Genomic DNA, 23,653 nt, shown 5'->3' on the forward strand with positions numbered 1-23,653 from the left:
CCAGCCCAGAGTCACTGATTGGATAACTTTTTATTTATTTATTTATTTTTGAGATGGAATCTCACTCTGTCCTTCAGGCTAGAGTGCAGCGGCACAATCTCTGCTCACTGCAACCTCCGCCTCTCAGGTTCAAGCAATTCTTCTCCCTCGACCTCCCGAATAGCTGGGACTACAGCATGAGCTATGGTGCCCAGCCTGCATAATGTTTAAAATCTCACCCTCTCAGGCCCTGAGTGATAGAAGATATGCTTAGATGATGGGCCGCAGCCCTCTCAGGCAGGACTTCCTCCCTGAGCTGAGCCAGGCCCACCCTAGAGGATATTTGCATTCAACCTTGCATATAAGGTCATATACATTTGTAAATAATATATCATATGGCAGACAGGCACGGTGGCTCATGCCTGTACTCCCAGCACTTTGGGAGGTCGAGGTGGGTGGATCATGAGGTCAAGAGTTCAAGACCAGCCTGGCCAACATGGTGAAACCCCTTCTCTACTAAAAATACAAAAATTAGCCTGGCATGGTGGGCAGCACCTGTAATCTCTGCTACTCTGTAGGCTGAGGTAGAGAATTGCCTGAAACAGGGAGGCAGAGGTTGCAGTGAGCCAAAATCATGCCACTGCACTCCAACCTGGGCGATAGAGCGAGACTCCATTTCAAAAAAACATATATGGCTATATACAAATGAAAATAATATAATAACAAATGTTTTGAAATTTCAGCTTTTTTTTTGGCCAAGTGCTGTGGCTCATGCTTGTAATCCAAACAATTTGGGAGTCTGAGGCAGGAGAATCGTGAGGTCAGGAGTTCATGACCAGCCTGATCAACATGGTGAAACCCCGCCTCTACTAAAAAATTAACTTTGAGAGGCCAAGGTGGGTGAATCACCTGAGGTCGAGAGTTTGAGATCAGTCTGACCAACATGGAGAAACCCCATCTCTACTAAAAATACAAAATTAGCTGGGCTTGGTGGCGCATGCCTGTAATCCCAGGTATTCAGGAGACTGAGGCAGGAGAATCGCTTGAATCCCCAGGAAGTGGAGGTTGCAGTAAGCCAAGATTGTGCCATTGCACTACAGCCTGGGCAACAAGAGCAAAACTCTGTCTCAAAAAAAAAAAAAATTAGCCGGGCCTGGTGACATGCGCCTGTAATCCTAGCCACTCAGGAGGCTGAGCCAGGAGAATCACTTATACCCAGGAGGCAGATGTTGCAGTGAGCTGAGATCATGCCACTGCACTCCAGCCTGGGTGACAAAGCGAGACTCCGTCTCAACGAAAAAATAAAAATTAAAAAAAAAATTCAGCTTTTTTACGTTCCTGGTTTATGGTCCTTTGAGTAGGCAGCCTGAGATTTTAAAAAGGAGGTAATCCTCTGAAATAAAATGTGAGCCACATGTGAATTTTGAATTTTCTAGTAGCCAAACTTTAAAAAGAAACAAAGAACAGGTTGAATGGGTTGCAACAATGTAATCCAATATATCCAAAATATCATTTTAATGTGTGAGGAATATGTAATTATTAATGAAGTATATAAATATTTGTAACTAAATTTTCGAAACTAACTCTATATTTTACCTTTCTAGCACATTGCAGTTCAGACCAGGCACATTCCAGGCAGACAGGAGCCACACATGGAAGCTCTGATGTCAGTGTTGTGAAGGGCCAGAGGTGAAGGAAGAGCCTCTCCCTACCAAAATCTCTCTTCAGTTCCGAGGATGGAACAGATAGTGGCCATAGAAAGAGCTAAGGGCAGCAGGAATAAAATAGCCACAGGTAAACCACTGCTGGCCACCTGTTGCCCACCTTTCTTTTAGAGATTAAGCAGTGAACAAAGGGCGATGGGGCCACAGGAGAAAAAAACTATGTCTTCAGTTCTGTCCACATTCTCGAACTCCAAAGTTTAGATATGGAAAAAATAGATTAAAAGCACTTATTTTGCTATTTGGCCTTGGCCCTAATTGTCTGGCTGTGGTTATGGGTTTTCTCGAGTGTTGACTGAACTCCTGGAGTAACTGCACAGGACATCAGCTGATCTGCCCACCTCGGCCTTTGGAAGTGCTGGGATTACAGGTGTGAGCCACTGCATCCGGCCAAAATCTTCTACATACAAGTGTGTGCCATGGGTGCACGCAAGAGACCGTTTTTGATTTCTGTCATTTGTAGAGTCATAAGAAAAAAACAGTGAACAAAGAGTGTATGGGCCGGGCGCGGTGGCTCAAGCCTGTAATCCCAGCACTTTGGGAGGCCGAGACGGGCGGATCACGAGGCCAGGAGATCGAGACCATCCTGGCTAACACAGTGAAACCCCGTCTCTACTAAAAAAATACAAAAAACTAGCCGGGCAAGGTGGCGGGTGCCTGTAGTCCCAGCTACTCGGGAGGCTGAGGCAGGAGAATGATGTAAACCCGGGAGGCGGAGCTTGCAGTGAGCTGAGATCCGGCCACTGTACTCCAGCCCGGGCGACAGGGTGAGACTCTGTCTCAAAAAAAAAAAAAAAAAAAAAAAAAGAAACAAAGAGTGTATGATAGCAGCGATGTCTTCATTTTTGATCTTGTAAAAAAAAAAAAAAAGTCTATCTGGGCTGGGCACGGTGGCTCACGCTTGTAATCCCAGCACTTTGGGAGGCCGAGGCAGGTGGATCACAAGGTCAGGAGTTCGAGACCAGCCTGGCCAATGTGGTGAAACCCTGACTCTACTAAAAATACAAAAACTAGCCAGGCATGGTGGCACGTGCCTGTAGTCCCAGCTACTCGGGAGGCTGAGGCAGAAGAATCGCTTGAACCCGGAGCCAGACGTTGCAGTGAGCCATTACCACACCACTGCACTCCAGCCTGGATGACAGAGCAAGGCTCTGTCTCAAAAAAAAAAAAAAAGCTATCTATATTAATGTTGCCATCTGCTCTTGAGAAGAAACTTTACTGGTTAGCTTTACCTTAAGATCTCCAATGGGTATACAATTTCAAATGTTTGCAGGGGCCCTTCTGAGTCATGAGATTATCAACCCAAGGTTCGAGGTCCTGAAGTCTTGCTGCAGTGTAGATGGCAGGCAGACTCAATCTCTGGGTTCTAGATTATAAAGAGTTTTACTGTCCTCAGTCAGTAGACCATTAAAAGCATTCTTTACCTGGTAAAAATATGCTTTGCCATAATGCACTGAAGCTTTGCTGCATTTAATCATATTAGACTTCAGTAGCAGAAGATACATGAGGTTCTATTATCAGGTGCCTAAGCTTTCCAATGACTATTTTATAATAGTCAACACATTTTTTTCACTCTCAGTGAATCTGATTGTCATCAATCTCAATTACAATAGAAATCCAGTTCATTTAGTTAGCTTTGCTTAACACTATTTTATCGGGGCTCGGTACAGTGGCTCACTCCTTTAATCTCAGCACTTTGGGAGACTGAGGTAAGTGGATCACTTGAGGTCAGGAGCTCAAGACCAGCCTGGCCAACATGGTGAAACCTCATTTCTACTAAAAATACAAAAATTAGCCGGGCATGGTGGCAGGCGCCACCGTGCTACTCAGGAGGCTGAGGCAGGATAATGGCTTGAATCTGAGAGGTGGGAGTTGCAGTGAGTTGAGATGGCACCACTGTACTACAGCCTGGGTGACTGAGTGAGACTCAGTCTCAAAGAAAAAAATAAAAATAAAAAACTATTGCATCTGTAATACCGTATTTAACAGTTTTATAACTTGTCTAGTGAAATAAGCACCTTTAGTATTGGAGACTTTTTTAGAAATATCCTATGAGCAAAACATATTTCTTAATATCCTTTTAGCTACTGTTACAACATCAGACTTTTCGTTTGAGAAAACCTGTGTTTTTTTTTTTTTTTTTTTTTGAGACGGAGTCTCGCTCTGTCGCCCAGGCTGGAGTGCAGTGGCCAGATCTCAGCTCACTGCAAGCTCCGCCTCCCGGGTTCACGCCATTCTCCTGCCTCAGCCTCCCGAGTAGTTGGGACTACAGGCGCCCGCCACCGCGCCCGGCTAGTTTTCTGTATTTTTTAGTAGAGACGGGGTTTCACCGTGTTAGCCAGGATAGTCTCGATCTCCTGACCTCGTGATCCGCCCGTCTCGGCCTCCCAAAGTGCTGGGATTACAGGCTTGAGCCACCGCGCCCGGCCAACCTGTGTTTTTTTTGTTTTGTTTTGTTTTGTTTTGTTTTGTTTTTTGAGATGGAGTTTCGCTCTTGTTGCCCAGGCTGGAGTGTAATGGCACGATCTCGGCTCACCACAACCTCTGCCTTCTGGGTTCAAGTGATTCTCCTGCCTCAGCCTCCTGAGTGAGTAGTGAGTAGCTGGGATTACAGGCATGAGCCATTGCGCCCACCCTGCTGCTTTATATTTCTGAGTAGTTTTCTGTTGTGTGGATGCTCTAGAATGTGTGAATTTATTTTCCTATTGATAGACATTTGGGCTGTTTCTTGCTTTGAGCTATTTTGATTAAAACCTCCATGAATGCTTTTACACATATATTTTTTAATATTTAACTTAATTCTTTATCAGCATGTGTCACATCTTTGCATTATTTTACTTGTTACTCAAGAGATTACAATAAGTGTCCTTTTAAAAATTTCAACTTTTATCATAAATACAGAGGTTACATTTAAAGGTTTGTTACATGAGAATATTGCATCCAGCTAGTAAGCATAGTACCTAATATGTAGTTTTTCAACCCTTGCCCCCCTCCCTTTCATCCCCCTTTAGTAGTCCTCTTTAGAGGACAATGTACATCTTTAGCATAACACATAATACTATATAACGTAATACAGTACTACATGGTTTTCATAAATGTAAAATATAAAAACCTTATGACAGAAAAATTCTATTTTCTTCTTCGAGCTTTTGTGCTGCTGTTACAATTTTACATCTATGTATTATAAATCCAATAATGGAGAGTCATAATTGTTGCTTTTATTAGTCATAGGTTGCTTTAAAAATGAAGGGAACAATTTAGTCAGATACTTTGGTGCTATGCAAATATACTGCTTTTTTTTTTTTTTTGAGACACACCCGCCTCGGCCTCCCAAAATGCTGGGATTATAGGCGTGAGCCACCACGCCCGGCCGTACACTGCTTATTTTTTAAGTGTTAATTACAATTTTTACACTCCTCAGTTAGCCTTGGATACAATAATAACTGTGGTGGTTTTGTGATGATTTCTTTAGCATTTTATCTATGTTGATTAGTATTTGGAATTCTGTAAAAAGTATTTGCCCTCTCCTTTTTGTTTGTTTGTTTATTTAAATATTTTTATTTCAGTGTGAATGCATGGGTATTTATTTGATTTGACTTGATTTATTTTATAGGTCAGTGTTTTAATTACTCATTTGGATGCTTTTATTGTTCCAGATTGAACCATTGGGAGTTCTTTCAGTCTGGCTGCCTTTGACATGTTCCCATCATTTTTTTAAAGAGCTTAAAAAAAAAAAAATTTTTGAGGCTGAGCTCAGTGGCTCACACCTGTAATCCCAGCACTTTGGGAGGCCGAGGTAGGTGGATCACCCAAGGTCAGGAGTTCAAGACAAGCCTGGCCAACATGGTGAAACCCCATCTCTACTAAAAATTAGCCGGGCATGGTGGCACCTATAATCCCAGCTACTCAGGAGGCTGAGAGAGGAGAAATGTTTGAACCCAGGAGGTGGAGGTTGCAGTGAGCAGAGATCGCGCCACCGCACTCCAGCCTCCAACGTGGGCAACAAGAGCAAAACTGTCTCAAAAAAAAAAAAAAAAAGCATTTTGGCTCTACAAGATACTCTACATAACCTATGAATTATCTGATAAGAACAAGAACTGAAAACAATGGAAACTGGGAGATGCACTAAGACCCTGAGTTTTGGTCACACTGTGACCTGTGTGGGACCCTAACCAAAATGTGAGAATTTTTAACACAAAATTGTAGACCATCATTCTGGACTGATCTTGTGCACTAGGCCCAAACAGCCTAAACAAAACCAAAATGGAGTCACTCATGCTAAATGTGACATAATTAAACTGAAAATTTAAGAAAATAGGTAGATCCTAAAGCAGGTCTTTTTTTTTTTTTTTTTTTTTTTAATTTTAAAGAGTAGATTGCAACACAAGGAGAACTCCTCTACTGTAACCCTTAAAAAATAATAATTACCAGAAATCCTTGTTTCCACTTTAAAAAATCCATAGTTCTGCTATTTTACAGTGGGATTTGAGACTAAATAAGTACATTTTTTAGGGTGACAACATAATATCAATGTATAAAGTTTTGGTCTATCTCTCAAAATTGACAAGATGACCAAAAACAAGAAATGGTTAAATTAACTATAGCCTAAAGCTGCCCCCTTTCCTGTTCAATTTTGCTCAATAGTTTTTTTTTTTTTTTTTTTTTTGGTACATAGTAAACTGAAACCTAGCTGGATATATAAATAGACTGTAACTTATTATTGTACCAACCACTGTGTTTTTACTAATAAAATAACATCAAGTGTTCAAGCCATGTTCAAATAAGGCAAATCCCAAGCTGCAGTCAGTCTGGCTGTTTCTGTACCTCACGTCCATTTTCTGTATGTCCCTTTGCTTTTTTCTGTCCATAGATCTGTTTTCATCATGTGGCTGTGCTGGAGTCTCTCTGATCCTGCTCTGGATTCACAGGTTGCCCAATTTGCAAATTATTCTACGCTCAAATAAACTCTGTTAAATATAATTTCTCTAAAGTTTTTTTCTTTTAGACTGGGCGCGGTGACTTACGCTTGTAATCCCAGCACTTTGGGAGGCTGAGGCGGGTGGATCACGAGGTCAGGAGTTCGAGACAAGCCTGGCCAACATGATGAAACCCCGTCTCTACCAAAAATACAAAAAAAAATTAGCTGGGCATAGTGGCGTGCACCTGTAATCCCAGGTACTTGGGAGCCTGAGGCAGGAGAATCAATGAACCCAGGAGGCAGATATTGCAGTGAGCAGAGATCACGCCACTGCACTCCAGCCTGGGCAACAGAGCAAGACTTGGTCTCAAAAAAAAAATTTTTTTTTTCTTTTAAAAGTTTTCAATTTTTTTTCTATGATGAAATATAAATAATGTGTTGTTGGTCTCTCGATTTCCTAAATTCATCCCTCAGCTGTTCCCTTACATTATTCTATCTCTTTTCAAAATGCTTCTTCAATTTCTTTTTTTTTTTTTTTTTTTTTTTTTTTTTTTTTTTTTGAGACGGAGTCTCGCTCTGTCGCCCAGGCTGGAGTGCAGTGGCCGGATCTCAGCTCACTGCAAGCTCTGCCTCCCGGGTTTACGCCATTCTCCTGCCTCAGCCTCCCGAGTAGCTGGGACTACAGGCGCCCGCCACCTCGCCCGGCTAGTTTTTTGTATTTTTAGTAGAGACGGGGTTTCACCATGTTAGCCAGGATGGTCTCGATCTCCTGACCTTGTGATCCGCCCGTCTCGGCCTCCCAAAGTGCTGGGATTACAGGCTTGAGCCACCGCGCCCGGCCTGCTTCTTCAATTTCTTTTCTTTTTCTGAGACGGGTCTCATTCGATCACCCAGTCTTGATTGCAGTGGTGTAACCAATCACGGCTTACTGCAGCCTTCACCTTCCAGGCTCAAGCAATCCGCCTGCCTCCGCCACCTAAGTAGCTGGGACTATAGGCATGCACCACCATGTCTGGCTAAATTTTATTTTATTTTTCATGGAAATGGCATCTTATTATGTTGCCCAGCCTGAACTGGAACTCCTGAGCTCACCTAATTCTCCCGTCTCAGCCTACCAAAGTGCTAAAAATACAGGTATGAGCCAGCTAGTGCTTCTACAATTTCTTGAGATGATTATTCCCAATGATAAACAGTACTGAGCACAAATCTGAAAGGAATGTGGCTTCTTTTGTAGAAGTGTCACTCTCCAGGATTTCAAGGGTCTAGGGCAGGGTAGCTACTTTAGTAGTGTGATCTATGGAGGTGCATGGGCTTTGGAGTCAGAGTTAATCCTGAGTTTCAGCCCAGCCACTTAGTATCCATGGGTCTTTGGACAAGTTGCTTGATGTAGAAGAGTTCTACGAACCACATATGGAAAAAAAGTAGAATGATACTGATTGCAAAATGGTGGCAATTTTTCATCCCTTCTGTGTCCGTGCCCATTGTCAGGTGCATTTACAGCTGTTTCCATCAAGATCCAGCATCTGTTTTCCAAACCCTAGATATGGTTGGCCTTCTTGTCTCTGGGTGGTAGAAACTTGCGAACATGACAGGGCTAGTTTGGGGCTCAGGTTCAAATGGTCTTGAATGCTTCTGCTTTTCTTTCAGAATGCTGCCATCTCCATGAATAAAGCCATGTTAGCCAGTTGGAAAATAAGATACAATGGGGAGGAGAAGCAAGGTGCCCCTGTTGACAGTCCCAGAACTAAAATCTCACCCCCAGAAGCACAGCTGGCTAGTCAACAAGCAGCTGATGATACATACCTCAAGGAGCTCAGCTGAGACCGGAATAACGACCCCACTCAGCCTACCCTAAATGGCTGAACATCTCAATTATGAACTAATAAGTTTTGGATGATTTGTTATGCTTAAACGGCTAATACATGTACCCAGTGCAGATAGGATGCCAGGATTCAATGACAGGTTAATTATTAGTTACCTTCTAACAGTGGGCACCCTATAGGTACTGATTTTTTCCCCTGATTTAAAGTTGGATGTCTTGTAAGAGAATGTTGAGTAATGCAGAAATACAGGTAGACATGTATGCATGTGATTGGCGCTTATACCTGCATAGTCCCACACACTACAGTAGAAAACAGATAACTACAGCCCCATTAGGGCCAAGGCCAATAGCAAAATAAGTTTTGCCTTTAATCTATTTTCTCCATATCTAAACATTTGAGATCAAGAGCGTGGACAGATCTGAAGACATCGAGTTTTATTATCCCCAACGTTCTTTGTTCACTGTCTGATCTCTGAAAGAAAATGGGCAACAGGTGGCCATCACTGGTCTTCTTGTGGTTATTTTATTTCTGCTGCCCTCTGCTCTTTCCATGGCCACTATCTCTTCCACCCTCAGAACTGAAGGGAGATGTTGGTAGAGAGAGGCTCTGCCTTCACCTCTGGCAGAAAAGGTTCTCTGGGGCCCTTTATCCCCTGACATCAGAGCTGCACTTCAATGTGGAAGCTTTGGTCATGTGTGGCTCCTGGGTGCCTGGAATGTTCCTGGTCTGAACTGCGATGTGCTAACACAGAGTTAGTTTCAAAGATTTCGTTTCAAATATTTATATACTTTATTAATAATCACATATTTCTTACATATTAAAATGAAAATTTTTTCATATTTTGGGTTAATTAAATCGTTACAATCAATTCAATTCAACCTGTTCCTTTTTTCTTTTAAAAGTTTGGTTACTAGAGAATTTAAAATTTACATGTGGCTCACATTTTACTTCAGAAAATTACCTCCGTTCTAAAATTTCAGCCTGCCTGCTCAAAGACCAGAAGCCGGGAAGGTTATAAAATCCGAAATTTAAAAATAATTATTATATTCTTTTCATTTGTGAATAGGCATACAATATGTTATTTATAAATGCATGTGACTTTACACACAAGGTTAAATGCAAATACCATCTGGGGTGGGCCTGGCTCAGCTCAAGGAGGAAGCCCTACCTGAGAAAGCTGCAGCCAAGACTGTCACTCTTTCTTCACTCAGCCCAGCATCTGATCGCATCTTCTGTCACTCAGGGCCTGAGAGGGTGGGGTTTTAAACGTTATCCAATCAGCGACGCTAGACTGGGAACCGTCCAATCAGGCACGCAGCTGGAGCGGACAGGACGGCTTCCGGGATGTGGCGGGGCCTTTGTCTCTCACTGCAGCCTGAGCTTCAGGTCTTACCTTCATTGCTCTGTGTCCTCTGCTCCTAGAGGCCCGGCCTCTGTGACCCTGTGACCTGCAGGTATTGGGAGACTCACAGCTAAGACACCGGGACCCCCTGAAAGCCTAGAAATGGTGAGAGTGCTGGGTCGGACATCCCGAGAGAAGGGGAAGGGCTGGTTGTAACCGGTGGGAAGCCGCTGCGGCGGGACTCAGGCCTCCCTGCAGTCAGCTCCGCAGTCTGCGCCCCGAGTTCTCCTTGCCCAGCTCGGCCTCAGTCCCAGCCATAAGATGGCGGCTGCGCTGACAGTCGGTACCCCGGGCGTCCTGTCACTTCCTTGTGCAGTGATTGTGCCCTGGCCTGGAGCCCTCTCTGGGCAGCTCTGCCCCCGCAGCGCCGCATCTTTCCCAGGTTGTGCAGGGACCACGGGAGGGTCTTTAGGGGACAATTCCGACTTGGGGTGCGGGTTCATGAATGGGAAGAGCTTTGTTCCGTGGGGCTCCCGGTTCCTCTTGCCTTCTGTTAAAAATATATGAGAGTCACTACAAAAACATTAAATAATATAATCAAAGAGTGATTCAAAAATTGTGAAGCTCCCAGCTGTGGTTTGTAATTTGTGGTTCATGGGCGGGGCTTGAAAAGACTTTTATAAAAAGCATGATGAAGAAAACCAAATTCAGTAATTGGTTAGGTAGAGTTACATAGTTTCTTAATTTGTACAATAAAAGTGAAAATTTCCTGATTGTGTAATCAGAGGTTAACTGGCAGTTTATAGTTGGTTAAGGCTGAATTTTGTTTCTCTCAATGCAGTAATTTACTAAAAAATGCACTTCAGTTAGATTTTTTTTTTTAGTAGAAACCCAGAGACTAGAGACACCTCAGTCTAATTGCCTGCCTTTTAATTATTTTCACAGTCCATGGGGAGCTGATTTTCCGCTGCATTTTTCACCTGTGTCCCAAGCAGGTTCTTATGTCTAACCGCCATTCCCCGTTTCTCCAGCATCACTGGCTTGCAGTAAGATACTAAATTTCCAGTTCCTTCTGGTGTTTCCAAATGCCAGCTTTTCCTCCCTAATTCACGCTATCGCCTATTTGTCTTTTAGTGTACTTTTCTATACCGTATTTTAATGAATTATCTTTTGACAAAGCATTAAATGACGCTTTTTAAAAGGTTTGTTATCTGTAAATATTTCCCATGAGAAGAAAGCAAAGAATAATCCCCTGACACTGTACTGTAAAAGCTCTCTGTGCCTCTTCTTGATCTTCTCTAGGCACAGAGATCTTGTCAGAATGTTTTTGGGTCAAGGTTTTCCTTTGGAAACTTTATGGGGTGATGTGTCCTTAGGAACCTTTTAGTTTTTTTCTGGTCATGGATTTCAGTACTGTCTGGGGATAAACCAAGATATCCACTGTGGTTATGTCAGCTAAAGTGCCTAGTGAATATCAGCTTCTGGTTTATTTTCTTCCATAGGAAGACCTGAGGTCTGGAATGTATCCTCTCAAGGGAGCAAGTGGATGCCCTGCGGCTGAGAGGAATCTTCTGGTGTACTCTTATTTTGAAAAGGTAACCTCTTGAGACATTAAAATTGTCTACACCCAACCCAGCTTTCATTTCTTGGGGACACATTGCTGGTCAGCCAATCAGATGCTGGAGCTGAGAGGAAAACCCAGAAATAATTTCTGCCCCCTGGATTGTCTAAGGGGGCAGAAAGATAATGAAATAAATATAGTGGAAGAAAAATAGTGTTAAAAAGTGAAAAATTTGTGGCAGATAAAATAGTATCCCAAAAGACCAGAAAAAAACAAAACAAACAGAAAAAAAACTTGACTCTAGTGAGATGGTGTAAGAATTTGCAAAGTAAAATACCTCTGGAGCAGTCTCTGAGAAATACTGCAGTGTCTCCTGAATGGGTGGTTCATGAGCACATAAGTGAGTCGGAGTGGGTGGAAGAATCTCTCAAGTGATTGAGTGGCCCGACTTGAAACATGAGTCAGACACACATTTGTTTTTTAATCAGCACTGCCGCTCCCTGGGTTTGTCACCTTGAAAATATTTGTTTACTTATTTTGACCTCACTTTTTAAGCTGTAAATTGCATTATATTAGTAGGGCTTGAAAGGTAGGACATTTTTTTTTTTTTTTTAAACAGAGTTTCACTCTTGCTGCCCAGGCTGGAGTGCAGTGGCTTGATCTTGGCTCACTGCAACCTCCACCTCCCAGGTTCAAGCAATTCTCCTACCTCATCCTCCTAAGTAGCTGAGATTACAGGCACACACCACCACACCCAGCTAATTTTTTGTATTTTTTTAGTAGAGACGGGGTTTCACCATGTTGGCCAGGCTGGTCTCGAACTCCTGACCTCAGATAATCTGCCTGCCTCGGCCTCCTCAAGTGCTGGGATTACAGGCATGAGCCACTGTGCCTGGCAGGTAGGAAAATATTTATAAAGTGCATAAAAGAGGTAGGTTTAAAAAAAATTAATATCTAATTTTATATTCCATTTGTTAAAAATTCTCATTTACCTTTTTCTTTCCCAGAGTGAGTTTTGTACAGGTTTTCTCAGGTGTGTTTTTTTTTTATGGCTGGGTGCATTCAAACAGAATTCCAAGGCTTAGCTTTTAGAATGCTAGCTACCAAGGAAAAGAATAGGGGAAAATCTCTATTCTATTTTGACTGTAGAGAATGAATACATTTCCATGAGATAATATGGTAGATAATTGGTGAGTTACATAGATTCGTGAAAATATCAGTTCCTCTTTTTGCAGGGTAAATTTGTGACAGTGAGTATCTCTATTAAAATCCTGTTATCTTGATTTCTGAGTTTCATGCTAAATTTTATGAGATGAAACTTGGTGTCACCTAGAAGTGTTCCCGTATGACTAATTGTTTACTATGTGGTTTTTAATGAAAACAATAAAATAATAGATATGTTGACTGAAAGGAATAGATACTTTTGCTTTTCTTATTGAGGTACAAAATGTAAGTACCTTAAAATTTCCTTCCCTATGTTTGAGTAATTTTGCTGGATTTTTCAAACACATAATTTCAAAAACCAAGTGAGTAACTCTTAACATGGAAATTAAAGCTTGAGCCCAGTGACTAAGAGCTAAGGCTAATATTGAGGCTGCAAAAGGAGGTTATTAAAGACCCACCTACGTGGTGGCTCACGCCTGTAATCCCAGCATTTTGGGAGGCTGAGGTGGGTGGATCACGAGGTCAGGAAATCAAGACCATCCTGGCTAACACAGTGAAACCCCGTCTCTACTAAAAATACTAAAAATTAGCCGGGCTGAGGCTGAGGCAGGAGAATGGCCTGAACCTGGGAGGCGGAGCTAGCAGTGAACCAAGATCGCGCCACTGCTCTCCAGCCTGGGCGACAGAGCGAGACTCCATCTAAAAAAAACCAAAGAAACAAATAAAGGCCATTGTAGTTTTTTTCTGGGTAGCCTCCCCTGCAGATGTCCAGCCTGCTCACCCTAGCCATGGAAGAAGCCTTTCTGCTGACACAACCCTGGAAAGCTGGGGACCCACAGGCAAAGGCAGTTAGGGTTAAGATGAAAGGGGACTGACAGGGTCTTACTGATGATGTTGTTACTGTTTTGAGGCAGTTTCTAGACTTGGATATCAAACAAAGTTAGATTTATGTTAAAAAAAATTGAATTCCAAAAGAGTATTGCAACAGGAAGAACTACCAATTATAAAAACTTTTATTGGAAAGTTTAGGCTGACAAGGGCTTCCTTTCCTAGGGAGGAGCAAACAAGATTAGAGAGAAGGTGGGAGGGGAATGGCAAATGAAGGGTGAAAAATCAGATTTTAGATCAGAGAATGTTTTGCCATGAAGTCAGCATGTTCTTAGAAGTACATAAAATAAGGTTGTATGTTGACTCAGACTGAGGATAGTTCAAAGTTCTGGAGCCTGTGAAAAATTTTATTTAGCCCACTGAAGACAAATTCAGCTGATTCTTTTAACTGGAAAAAGAGGAAAATGTGCAGAGTTCTTACCGGAAAGAGGTCCCAATCTAAGCCCCCCAAGAGGGTTCTTGGATTTTGCTCAAGAAAAAATTCAGGGTGAGTCCATAGAGTAAAGTAAAAGGAAGTATTAAGAAATCTCAAGGTCAGAAGTTTGAGACCAGCCTGATCAACATGGTGAAACCCCATCTCTACTAAAAATGTAAAAATTAGCCAGGCTTGGTGATACACACCTGTAATCCCAGATACTCAGGAGACTGAGGCAAAATAATCACTTGAACCCAGGAGGCAGAGGTTGCAGTGAGCTGAGATCGTGCCACTGCAGTCCAGCCTGGGTGACAGAGTGAGACTGTCTCAAAAAAAAAAAAAAAAAAAAAAAGGAAAAAAAAAGAGAAGAATGTAAAGGAATAAAAGAATGGCTTACTCTATAGGCAGAGCAGCCCAAGGGCTGCTGTTTGCACATTTTTATGGTTATTTCTTGATTATATGCTAAACAAGGGGTGGGTTATTTATGCCTCCCAATTTTAGACTATATAGGATAACTTCCTAATGTTTCCATGATATTTGTAAGCTGTCATGACACTTGTGGGAGTGGTAGCAGTGAGGGCAATGAGAGGTCACTCTCGTCACATCTTGGTTTTGGTGGGTTTTATTTGACTTCTTTATTGCAACCTGTTTTATCCACAAGGTCTTTATGACTTGTATCTTGTGCTGACCTTCTATCCTATCCTGTTACTTAGAATGCCTAACGATCCAGGAATGCAGCCCATTTAGTCTCAGCCCTATTTTACCCAGCCCCTATTCAAGATAGATTTGCTCTGGTTCCTCTGACATCTCCCCCGTCTTTTTCACAAGGGCGCACTTAATCCTAAGGGTTGTAGAGGGATGAAGATCCATGTTCTGTAGCTGCTTCATGCTAAATAGGGGTGATAATATTTTTACCTAACTAGTCAGAGTTTTCTTGACCCTGAACAAAACAAAGGATCAGTGACATTTTATGCGAAGTCAGAAAATATTACTTTAGTCTTCTATTAGTTCCGTCCATTCAGTTAATTCCTGTTCCGTTTGATAGTCATGAACATTCCAGTTCTCTATGACTACTGTAAGTTTTTTCTCTATTCTAATGTCACAGTTTCTAAAGTTATCACAAACTTGCATTTAAGAACGTCTGTCACTCGGCGCAGTGGCTCATGCCTGTAATCTCAGCACTTTGGGAGGCTGAGGCGGGTGGATTATATGAGGTCAGGAGTTCAAGACCAGCCTGACCAACATGGTGAAACCCTGTCTCTACTAAAAATATATATTAAAAAAAATAGCTGGACGTGGGGTGGATGCCTGTAATCCCAGCCTAGTTGGGAGACTGAGGCAAGAGAATTACTCAAACCTGGGAGGCAGAGGTTGCAGTGAGCTGAGATTGCTTCATTGCACTCCAGCCTGGGCAACAGAGCAAGACTCTATCTCGAAAGAAAAAAAAAATAGAACATCTGTCAAAGTTAACTATGAATCATCTTTTGAAGAGTATCAACACAAGATAATTGTCTGGCTGACAAAGTCTTAGGGCAGTCATAGTGAAAAACAAACAAAAAGAAAACCCATGATTGACAAGGAAATTTGGTTAGCTCTGTGTCATACAATAATTTTATGTAATGATTGTGATTATTAATGATGTTTTACCATGAAGTCAGCATGTTCTTAGAAGAGACATAAAATAATGTTGTATTTTGACTCAGACTGAGGATAGTTATATTATCATATTAGTTATATTAGTCATATTAGAATTACAGGAGTTTTCCTTAATTTTGGAACACATACCAATAACATATTTACACAAACATAGTCCAAAAATAGTCAAACATGATTTCACATTTGACAGTCTTTTCTGTGTGATTTTTATGCTAAATGAGCCAAATTTTTACCATTATATTTGTGTATTTTTTTTTTTTTTTTTTTTTTTTTTTTTTTTTTTTTTTTGTTGAGACAGAGTCTCGCTCTGCCGCCCAGGCGGGAGTGCAGTGGCCGGATCTCAGCTCACTGCAAGCTCCGCCTCCTGGGTTCACGCCATTCTCCTGCCTCAGCCTCCCGAGTAGCTGGGACTATAGGCGCCCGCCACCTCGCCCGGCTAGTTTTTTGTATTTTTAAAGTAGAGACGGGGTTTCACCATGTCAGCCAGGATGGTCTCGATCTCCTGACCTCGTGATCCGCCCGTCTCGGCCTCCCAAAGTGCTGGGATTACAGGCTTGAGCCACCGCGCCCGGCTATTTGTGTATTATTTATGTCAAACCAATTCTTAATGAGTCTTTTTAAATTTTTTTTTTTTTTTTTTTGAGACTGAGTCTCGCCCTGTTGCCCAGGCTGGAGTGCTATGGCATGATCTCAGCTCACTGGAACCTCTGCCTCCTGGGTTCAAGCGATTCTCCTGCCTCAGCCTCTTGAGTAGCTGGATTACAGGCGTACACCACAACACCCGGCTAATTTTTTTGTATCTTTAGTAGAGACTGGTTTCACCATGTTGGCCAAGCTGGTCTTGAACTCCTGACCTTGTGATCAGCCCACCTTGTCCTCCCAAAGTGCTGAGATTACAGGCACGAGCCACCATGCACAGCCTCTTAATGAATCTTTATAGACAAATCTAATTTTAATGTTTGACCATAAGGTAATATTCTCATAAACCTTGTATAACTCTTCACAAAGTCCTTGTTGTTAAAGAGTAGATCAGTGCTTTAAGAGAAACCTGTCATTTTTATCTCAATGTTCAATTTCTAGAAAAACTGAATAATACCCATTTAACTTTAGTCAATATGTTCACACACAGAATTGATTTTGCAATTAAATTTTAGCAAATCTTCCACAGTTTGTTTAAACCTTCAGTTTTATTCTATCTAATTAAAAACATTCCTTTAACCTTTTAATATAGGCAAAAAAAAAAAAAATCCACATTTCCGTGTCTTCTTATAACCTTTTATCAAAAACACATTTCACTTTCTCTGAATTCCTTACATGTAAAACTGTTTTTTAGTAGTCAAAGTTACATGTTACAATGTTAACTCTTAGCAACTTTTACTTTTGATGAAACCCTTGGTAAGTAAGGGATTTTAATTACATACTAGGCATGGAGTCTAGGACACAGACACAAGTGTAATAAGGTCTGACTCCAGTGTATTAATCGTTAGGGGGTGTGGCTAACTTGATGTGTACCAGGCCTTACCTAGCTATAAAGCAGACAGGTTGTACAGTGAACAGTCATAGTGGCATTTTGAGAAATCTTTAAGAGGCCTAATGACCTTTAAATTGTACAACATTTCTTGCATAAATTTCCTTTAGTGAATTATTTCATAACTTATACAGACCATCTACAATATGCTTGGGCTTTCTGATTTGTCCTAAACATTCCTCTTTTTAAATAACCAGTCATTTTATTTTAGGTTAATAATTTACTGTACAACATCTTTTCTTATATGAAATCTCTTTTCTTTATAGCCTTTGTATATTTAGGGGGCATGGCTAATTCCATATGTCCCAAGGCCTTATTTAGAATCTACTGGCTTCAAGATAGGTGAATTGAACAATTTTTAAAAGTCAAAGAACCAATTTATGACCTTTATGTATTTGGTAAATCTAATATGTGACCTATATAATTTAGATCAAATGTTTATATTTTGAAGACATTTTTGTTTTCCCAATGATCTTTAAAACTGTTTTTATATCCAAAAGATTACTTGTCCCATGAACTAAAAGGTGTTACACTTTTTACTTTTCTGACAAAATATTTGATTTAAGCTCTTATTATTATTATTATTTATTTTTTTTTTTTGAGACAGAGTCTCGCTTAGTCGCCCAGGCTGGAGTGCAGTGGCGCGATCTCGGCTCACTGCAAGCTCCGCCTCCCGGGTTCACGCCATTCTCCTGCCTCAGCCTGCCGAGTAGCTGGGACTACAGGCGCCTGCCGCCTCGCCCGGCTAATTTTTTGCATTTTTTTTAGTAGAGACGGGGTTTCACCGTGTTAGCCAGGATGGTCTCGATCTCCTGACCTCGTGATCCGCCCGCCTCGGCCTCCCAAAGTGCTGGGATTACAGGCGTGAGCCACCGCGCCCGGCCGCTCTTATTATTTTTAAACCAATTAATCAGAGTTCTTTCATATCACACACACAACACATGTAAATACAAAGACAGAAGATTCAGTAGTTGTAAAGTTTTTCTTTGTTTCTTTTTTTTTTTTTGAAGGAAAGTTTGTATTATTTTAACTATTTTTATGTGTAGAAAACTCAACAGTGTATATTTAACCCAGTTTAGTGGCAAGTTCTTTAGACTTTGCCTTTTTGGGTGTGGCGATCTGAGCCACCGACTTGAGACCCAGAACCTTTCCTCCCCAGTGATGGCACATCTCATCCTATCTGTCATTGTAATTGGTCCTGATAGCTTCCGCCAGCTTAGCCAAAGCACCTTTGTCTTCTCAGTTAACCTGTGTGAAGACGACAGTGGTGCAGGTCTTCCTGTGGACTAGACGTCCCAGTCTTACCTTCCCCTTGATAATGCAGTAAGAGACTCCCATTTTACGACACAGGGCAGGCAAGAAGACAACTAGCTCGATGGGATCCACGTCAGGTGCAGTCACCACCAGCTGAGCTTTCTTTTTCTCCACCAAGGTGGTGATAGTGTTAACTCCTGCTTGAAGGACAGGTGGTCTTAATGGGGATGTCCCCTTTGCTAGCAGCTTTCTTCTCGGCCTGGGCCAACAGCCTCTGCTTCTCCTCTTGCTTTGTCTCTGGTCTGTACTTGTAGGCCAGCTTAAGTAGCTGAGTAGCTGTTTGGTGGTCCAGGGCCTGGGTGAACTGGTTAATTGCAGAAGAACACTTCTAGCCACTTATAGAGGATGGCTCTCTGCTGCTGCAACCTCATATAGCGGGGCCATTTTGGGTGAGGCCCCTTTTGGGCTGGATGTCCTGCCAAGTGCCACAATTCTTAGGCCTTTTCCCAAACAGGAAATTCACCACTTTCTTGGCCTCCTGCTTGTTCATAACAGCAGGGGCTGGAGCCTCCTTCTTCCCCTAGGCCTTCTTTCCTTTCGGCATCTTGGGTCGGAGGAGGAGAGCTTCTTTGTCAGTTTCTTAATTGGGTTACTAATTTCAGGGTGGAGCCCAGGGCCAGGAAAGCAAGTAGTTTTTATGGCCTAATAAGTAAACAGAGCTGGAAAACAAAACAGATCCCCCTAAATTAAGGGTACCATTTTTACATCAGATCTTGGATCTAAAAAGGAGAGAGTTAGTTCATTCCAAGGGAAGTCTTATTTCTCAGTAGGGGGTGGGGATACCTCCCTATTTTCTGGGCCTGGCCATCTCTGACTCCTTTAAGCAGTAGTTTGTCATTCTTGTTATAAAAATCTTTCACCTCCCTGGTTAGCTGTATTCCTAGATATTCCATTCTTTTTGTGGCAATTGTGAATGGGATTATGTTTTTGATTTGGTTTTCGGCTTGGTTATTGTTAATGTAAAGGGATGCTATTGATTTAGTATCCTGAAACTTTGCTGAAGTTGTTTATCAGTTTAAAGAGCTTTTTGCTGAGACTTTAGGGTTTTTGAAGATATGGAATCTTGTCATCTGAACATAAGGATAGTTTGACTTCCTCTCTTCCTTTACTGAATGCCTTTTATTTTAATCTTTTTCCTGATTGCTGTGGCCAGGACTTTCCAATTCTATGTAGAATTGGAGTTTTGAGGGAAGGCATTCTTGTCTTGTGCCAGTTTTCAAGGAGGAATGCTAGCTTGTGTCCATTCAGTATGTTGGCTTTAAGTTTGTCATAGATGACTCATTATTTTGAAGTATGTACCTTCAATGCCTAGTTTGTTGAGGGTTTTAAACATGAAGGATGTTAAATTTTTTTGAAAACTTTTTTAGCATCTATTGAGATAATCTTGTGGGTTTTGTCTTTAGTTCTGTTTATATGATGAATAACATTCATTAATTGTTGTATGTCAAAACAGCGTTGCATACCAGAGATGCAGCCTACTTGATCACACTGGATTGACTTTTTGATGTTCTCCTGGATTTAGTTTGCCAGTATTTTGTTAAGAATGTTTTCTTCAATGTTCGTCAAGGATATTGACCTGAAATTTTCTATTTTTTGTTTTATCTCTGCCAGGTTTTGGTTTCAGAATGATGCTATTCTTTTTTTTTTTTTTTTTTTTTTAGGAGGCAGAGTCTCACTCTGTTGCCATGCTGGAGTGCAGTGGCACAATCTCTGCTTACTGCAACCTCTGCCTCCTGAGCTCAAGCGATTCTCCAGCCTCACCCTCACAAGTTGCTAGGACTACAGGCCTGGGCCACCACGCCCAGGTAATTTTTGTATTTTTAGTAGAGACGGAGTTTCACCATGTTGGCCAGGATGGTCTCAATCCCTTGACCTTATGATCTGCCCGCCTCGCCTTTCAAAGTGCTGGGATTACAGGCATGAACCACTGCACCTGGCTGATGCTATTCTTATATAATGAGTTGAAAAGGAGTCCCTTTTACTCAGTGTTTTACAATAGTTTTGGTAGAATTGACATCAGCTCTTTGTACATCGGGTAGAATTCAGCTGCAAATTTGCCTGGTCCTGTTCTTTTTTTGGTTATTAGGCTATTTATTACTAATTCAATTTTGAAACTTGTTGGCTTATTCAGGGATTCTGTTTTGTTGCTGTTGTTATTGTTCAGTCTTTGGAGGATGTGTCTTTGCTGCAAGGTTACAGTCCTCAAGCGTGGCCCAAATGAACTCTCTACTTATATTCATGTTGCCTCAGCTTTTTTTTTTTTTTTTTTTTAGGTAGACATATTACTCACAGCATGCTAGAACAGCCTCTATGAGGAGGTTTTTCCTTTGTACTGTACTTGATGTAACACCCAAGGATGCAAGCCAGGTTGATCCCACCTAGAATCTGCACATAACATTGGCTTCTGCCTGAGATTCACAAGACAGGGCCAGACTTTGGATTGAGAATATACAGAAAACCAACAGGAGGCATTTTCTGCATTGTGAGATGTCAACATAGACATCTGAAACCCCCCTTTGAGAGTGTGGCTTTTTAAGTTTTTTAGATCTTGTTCAGTGACCTGTTACTGTTATGTGAGAGGCTCCTATGTGAGAGTCTGATGACAGAATCTTTAAGTTTAAACAAGCATCTTAAGAGTAAGAGATCAAGGCCACAAAATATCCAGAGCCGTGATAACCACAACTATACCTACCTGTAAAATGTCATGCTGGAGCAGAATATTCTTGTCCTTCCTCTTACCCAAAAGTGAATGAATCAGGATAGGTGATCCAGGTTCTGGAGCTCCACCAGAGCAGTTCCATTTTCTATTTAGAATCAGCCTGAGTCTCTCCATCCTGGCTTATCAGTAGGCCCTCAGCTTTGGATCACTAAGAACCCTCTCACAATCACCTAGGCATCTTTGAGACATTTGAGGATGTCCAGGGCAGAACTGTGTCAGGCTGACAAGAGTGAGTACTTCTGCTTCTCTCAGTATAAGAGAAAGAAGTAATCCTGTGTTTTTTGCTCCCCTCATACAAGAGGTAACTTTAGTTGGTACCAAGATGAGCGTTTCTCCAGTTTCCTGGTACTTAGGTGAAAGACAAAGAGGAGGTCTGGTGACTCAAACAAATAAACTAATTGCTTCCATTTCATATGATCATTCAAAACATAGATGAGCCAGGTGCGGTGGCTCATGCCTGTAATCCCAGCACTTTGGGAGGCCAAGGTGGGTGGATCACGAGGTCAAGATATCAAGACCATCCTGGCCAACATGGTGAAACCCCATCTCTACTAAAAATACAAAAATTAGCTGGGTTTGGTGGCATGTGCCTATAGTCCCAGCTACTCAGGAGGCTGAGGCAGGGGAATCTCTTGAACCTGGGAGACGGAGGTTGCAGTGAGCTGAGATCATGCCACTGAACTCCAGCCTGGTGACAGAGCAAGGCTCCGTCTCAAAAAAAAAAAAAATAGATGAAGCAGTCATGAACCCTACCATCCAGGAACTTTTAGTCTAGACTAGCAACTGGGTACATGGTTGAAGTAAGCATCATATGATTAGTATAATGAATAGATGCATATAAAATAACTTCAGCTTTATTTGGGCCACTTTTTAAATATTTTTGTGACTTCTGATATCACCTGAAGGGATATTTATGGACAGGAAAATTGTTATTATTGTTTGTGTTTCTTTTACCTTGCTAAGAATACATATGTATCATCTGATAAAATTATCCTAGAAAACCTTGAGAGATTTAAGTTGCTTACTATTATATGTTATAACATTGACAGGGCAGATTAAAATTACATAAATTCTGGGATTTTAGTTTCTCTTAGGTAAGCTTAGGAAAAACTGAACTGGAAATACCCCAGTGACATAGAGAACAGAGTTCTACAGAGGGTCCACTGCCTAACTCAGGTCTGTTTGTTTGTTTAAGATAGAGTTTTGCACTTATTGCCCAGGCTGGAGTGCAATGGCACAATCTAGGCTCACTGCAACCTCCACTTCCCAGGTTGTGGGAATTCCGAGTAGCTGGAATTACAGGCTTGCACCACCATGCCTGCTAATTTTTGTATTTTTAGCAGAGACAAGTTTTCTCCATGTTGGTAAGACTGGTCTCGAACTCCCAACCTCAGGTGATTTTCCTGCCTATGCTTCCCAAAGTGTTGGGATTACAGGCATGAGCCACTGCACCGAGCCTTCACCCCTTGTTTTTTTTTTTTTGAGTTGGAGTCTTGCTCTTGTTTCCCAGGCTGGAGTGTAGTGGCGCAATCTCGACTCATTGCGACCTCCGCCTCCCAGGTTCAAGTGATTCTTGTGGGTCAGCCTCCCAAGTAACTGGGATTACAGGTGCCCGCCACCACACCAAGCTAAGTGTGTGTGTGTGTATGTGTGTGTGTGTGTGTGTGTGTGTGTGTTTTCTTGAGATGGAGTCTTGCTCTGTCGCTCAGGCTGGAATGCAGTGGCATGATCTTGGCTCACTGCAACCTCTACCTATGGGATTCAAGCGATTCTCCTGCTGCAGCCTCCTGAGTAGCTGGGATTACGGGCGCCCACCACCATGCCCATCTAATTTTTGTATATTTAGTAGAGACGGATTTTCACCATGTTGGACAGGCTGGTTTTGAACTCCTGACGTCAGGTGATCCACCTGCCTCACCCTCCCAAAGTACTGGGATTAGAGGCATGAGCCACTGTACCCGGCAATTTTTGTATTTTTAGTGGAGATAGGGTTTCACCATTTTGGCCGGACTGGTCTTGAACTCCTGACCTCAGGTGATCCACCCACCTCAGCCTCCCAAAGTGCTGGGATTACAGGCATGACCACCACACCTGACCAGATTCATACTTTTTGGAGCCCTTATTTAGGTCTGGCCCCACCCTGAAGTCTTGCCTCACAAAACTGATTTAAAATGAGAGATTTTGCTGGTGAATCCTGCTGCCTTTCTAGAGCTGGTGCTCAAAATTTCAGACACCCAAAAGGAGGTAAATGAGAAAAATAAACTGTATATTTTAGGATCCTAATTTTTAAATTTTGTGTTAAAACCAGTGCTTACAGAAATATTCCATTTAGCAACTTGTTTTCTATTCCTGCAGATCCAGTAGTTGTTCCACAAGTCACAAAAAAGTGAATATAAACGCCATAAAAATTTCTCTAAACTACATTAAATTCTCTCATTCTGTATCCCTCCTATCTGTCTATATTTAGCTTTTATTCTATACATTTTATTTTTAAAAATGACAGAGAAACAGATGAAGAAATAAAAATGCTGAACCCTTTATCTAAATCCTGGGAATTATTGAACACTTAGTACCAACTCCCAGGGTGTTGTGAGGATTAAGTCACATAATGTGTTATTCCCACAC

General features: G+C 41.8%; 1 protein-coding gene across 1 annotated transcript in view; it reads left to right on the top strand.

Moving 5' to 3' along the window:
- Positions 1–9,806: 9,806 nt before the first annotated feature.
- LOC105489703 (zinc finger protein 431) overlaps positions 9,807–23,653 on the top strand; it is a 35,292-nt gene continuing 21,445 nt past the window's right edge. The window contains 3 exon segments of the mRNA XM_011754704.3: positions 9,807–9,948; positions 10,729–10,829; positions 11,286–11,378. Of these exon segments, the coding sequence (XP_011753006.3) occupies positions 10,785–10,829; positions 11,286–11,378 (138 nt within the window). The 5' untranslated portion in view covers positions 9,807–9,948; positions 10,729–10,784.

This window comes from Macaca nemestrina, chromosome 20, assembly GCF_043159975.1.
Source record: "Macaca nemestrina isolate mMacNem1 chromosome 20, mMacNem.hap1, whole genome shotgun sequence".
In the NCBI taxonomy this organism is placed as follows: Eukaryota; Metazoa; Chordata; class Mammalia; order Primates; family Cercopithecidae; genus Macaca; species Macaca nemestrina.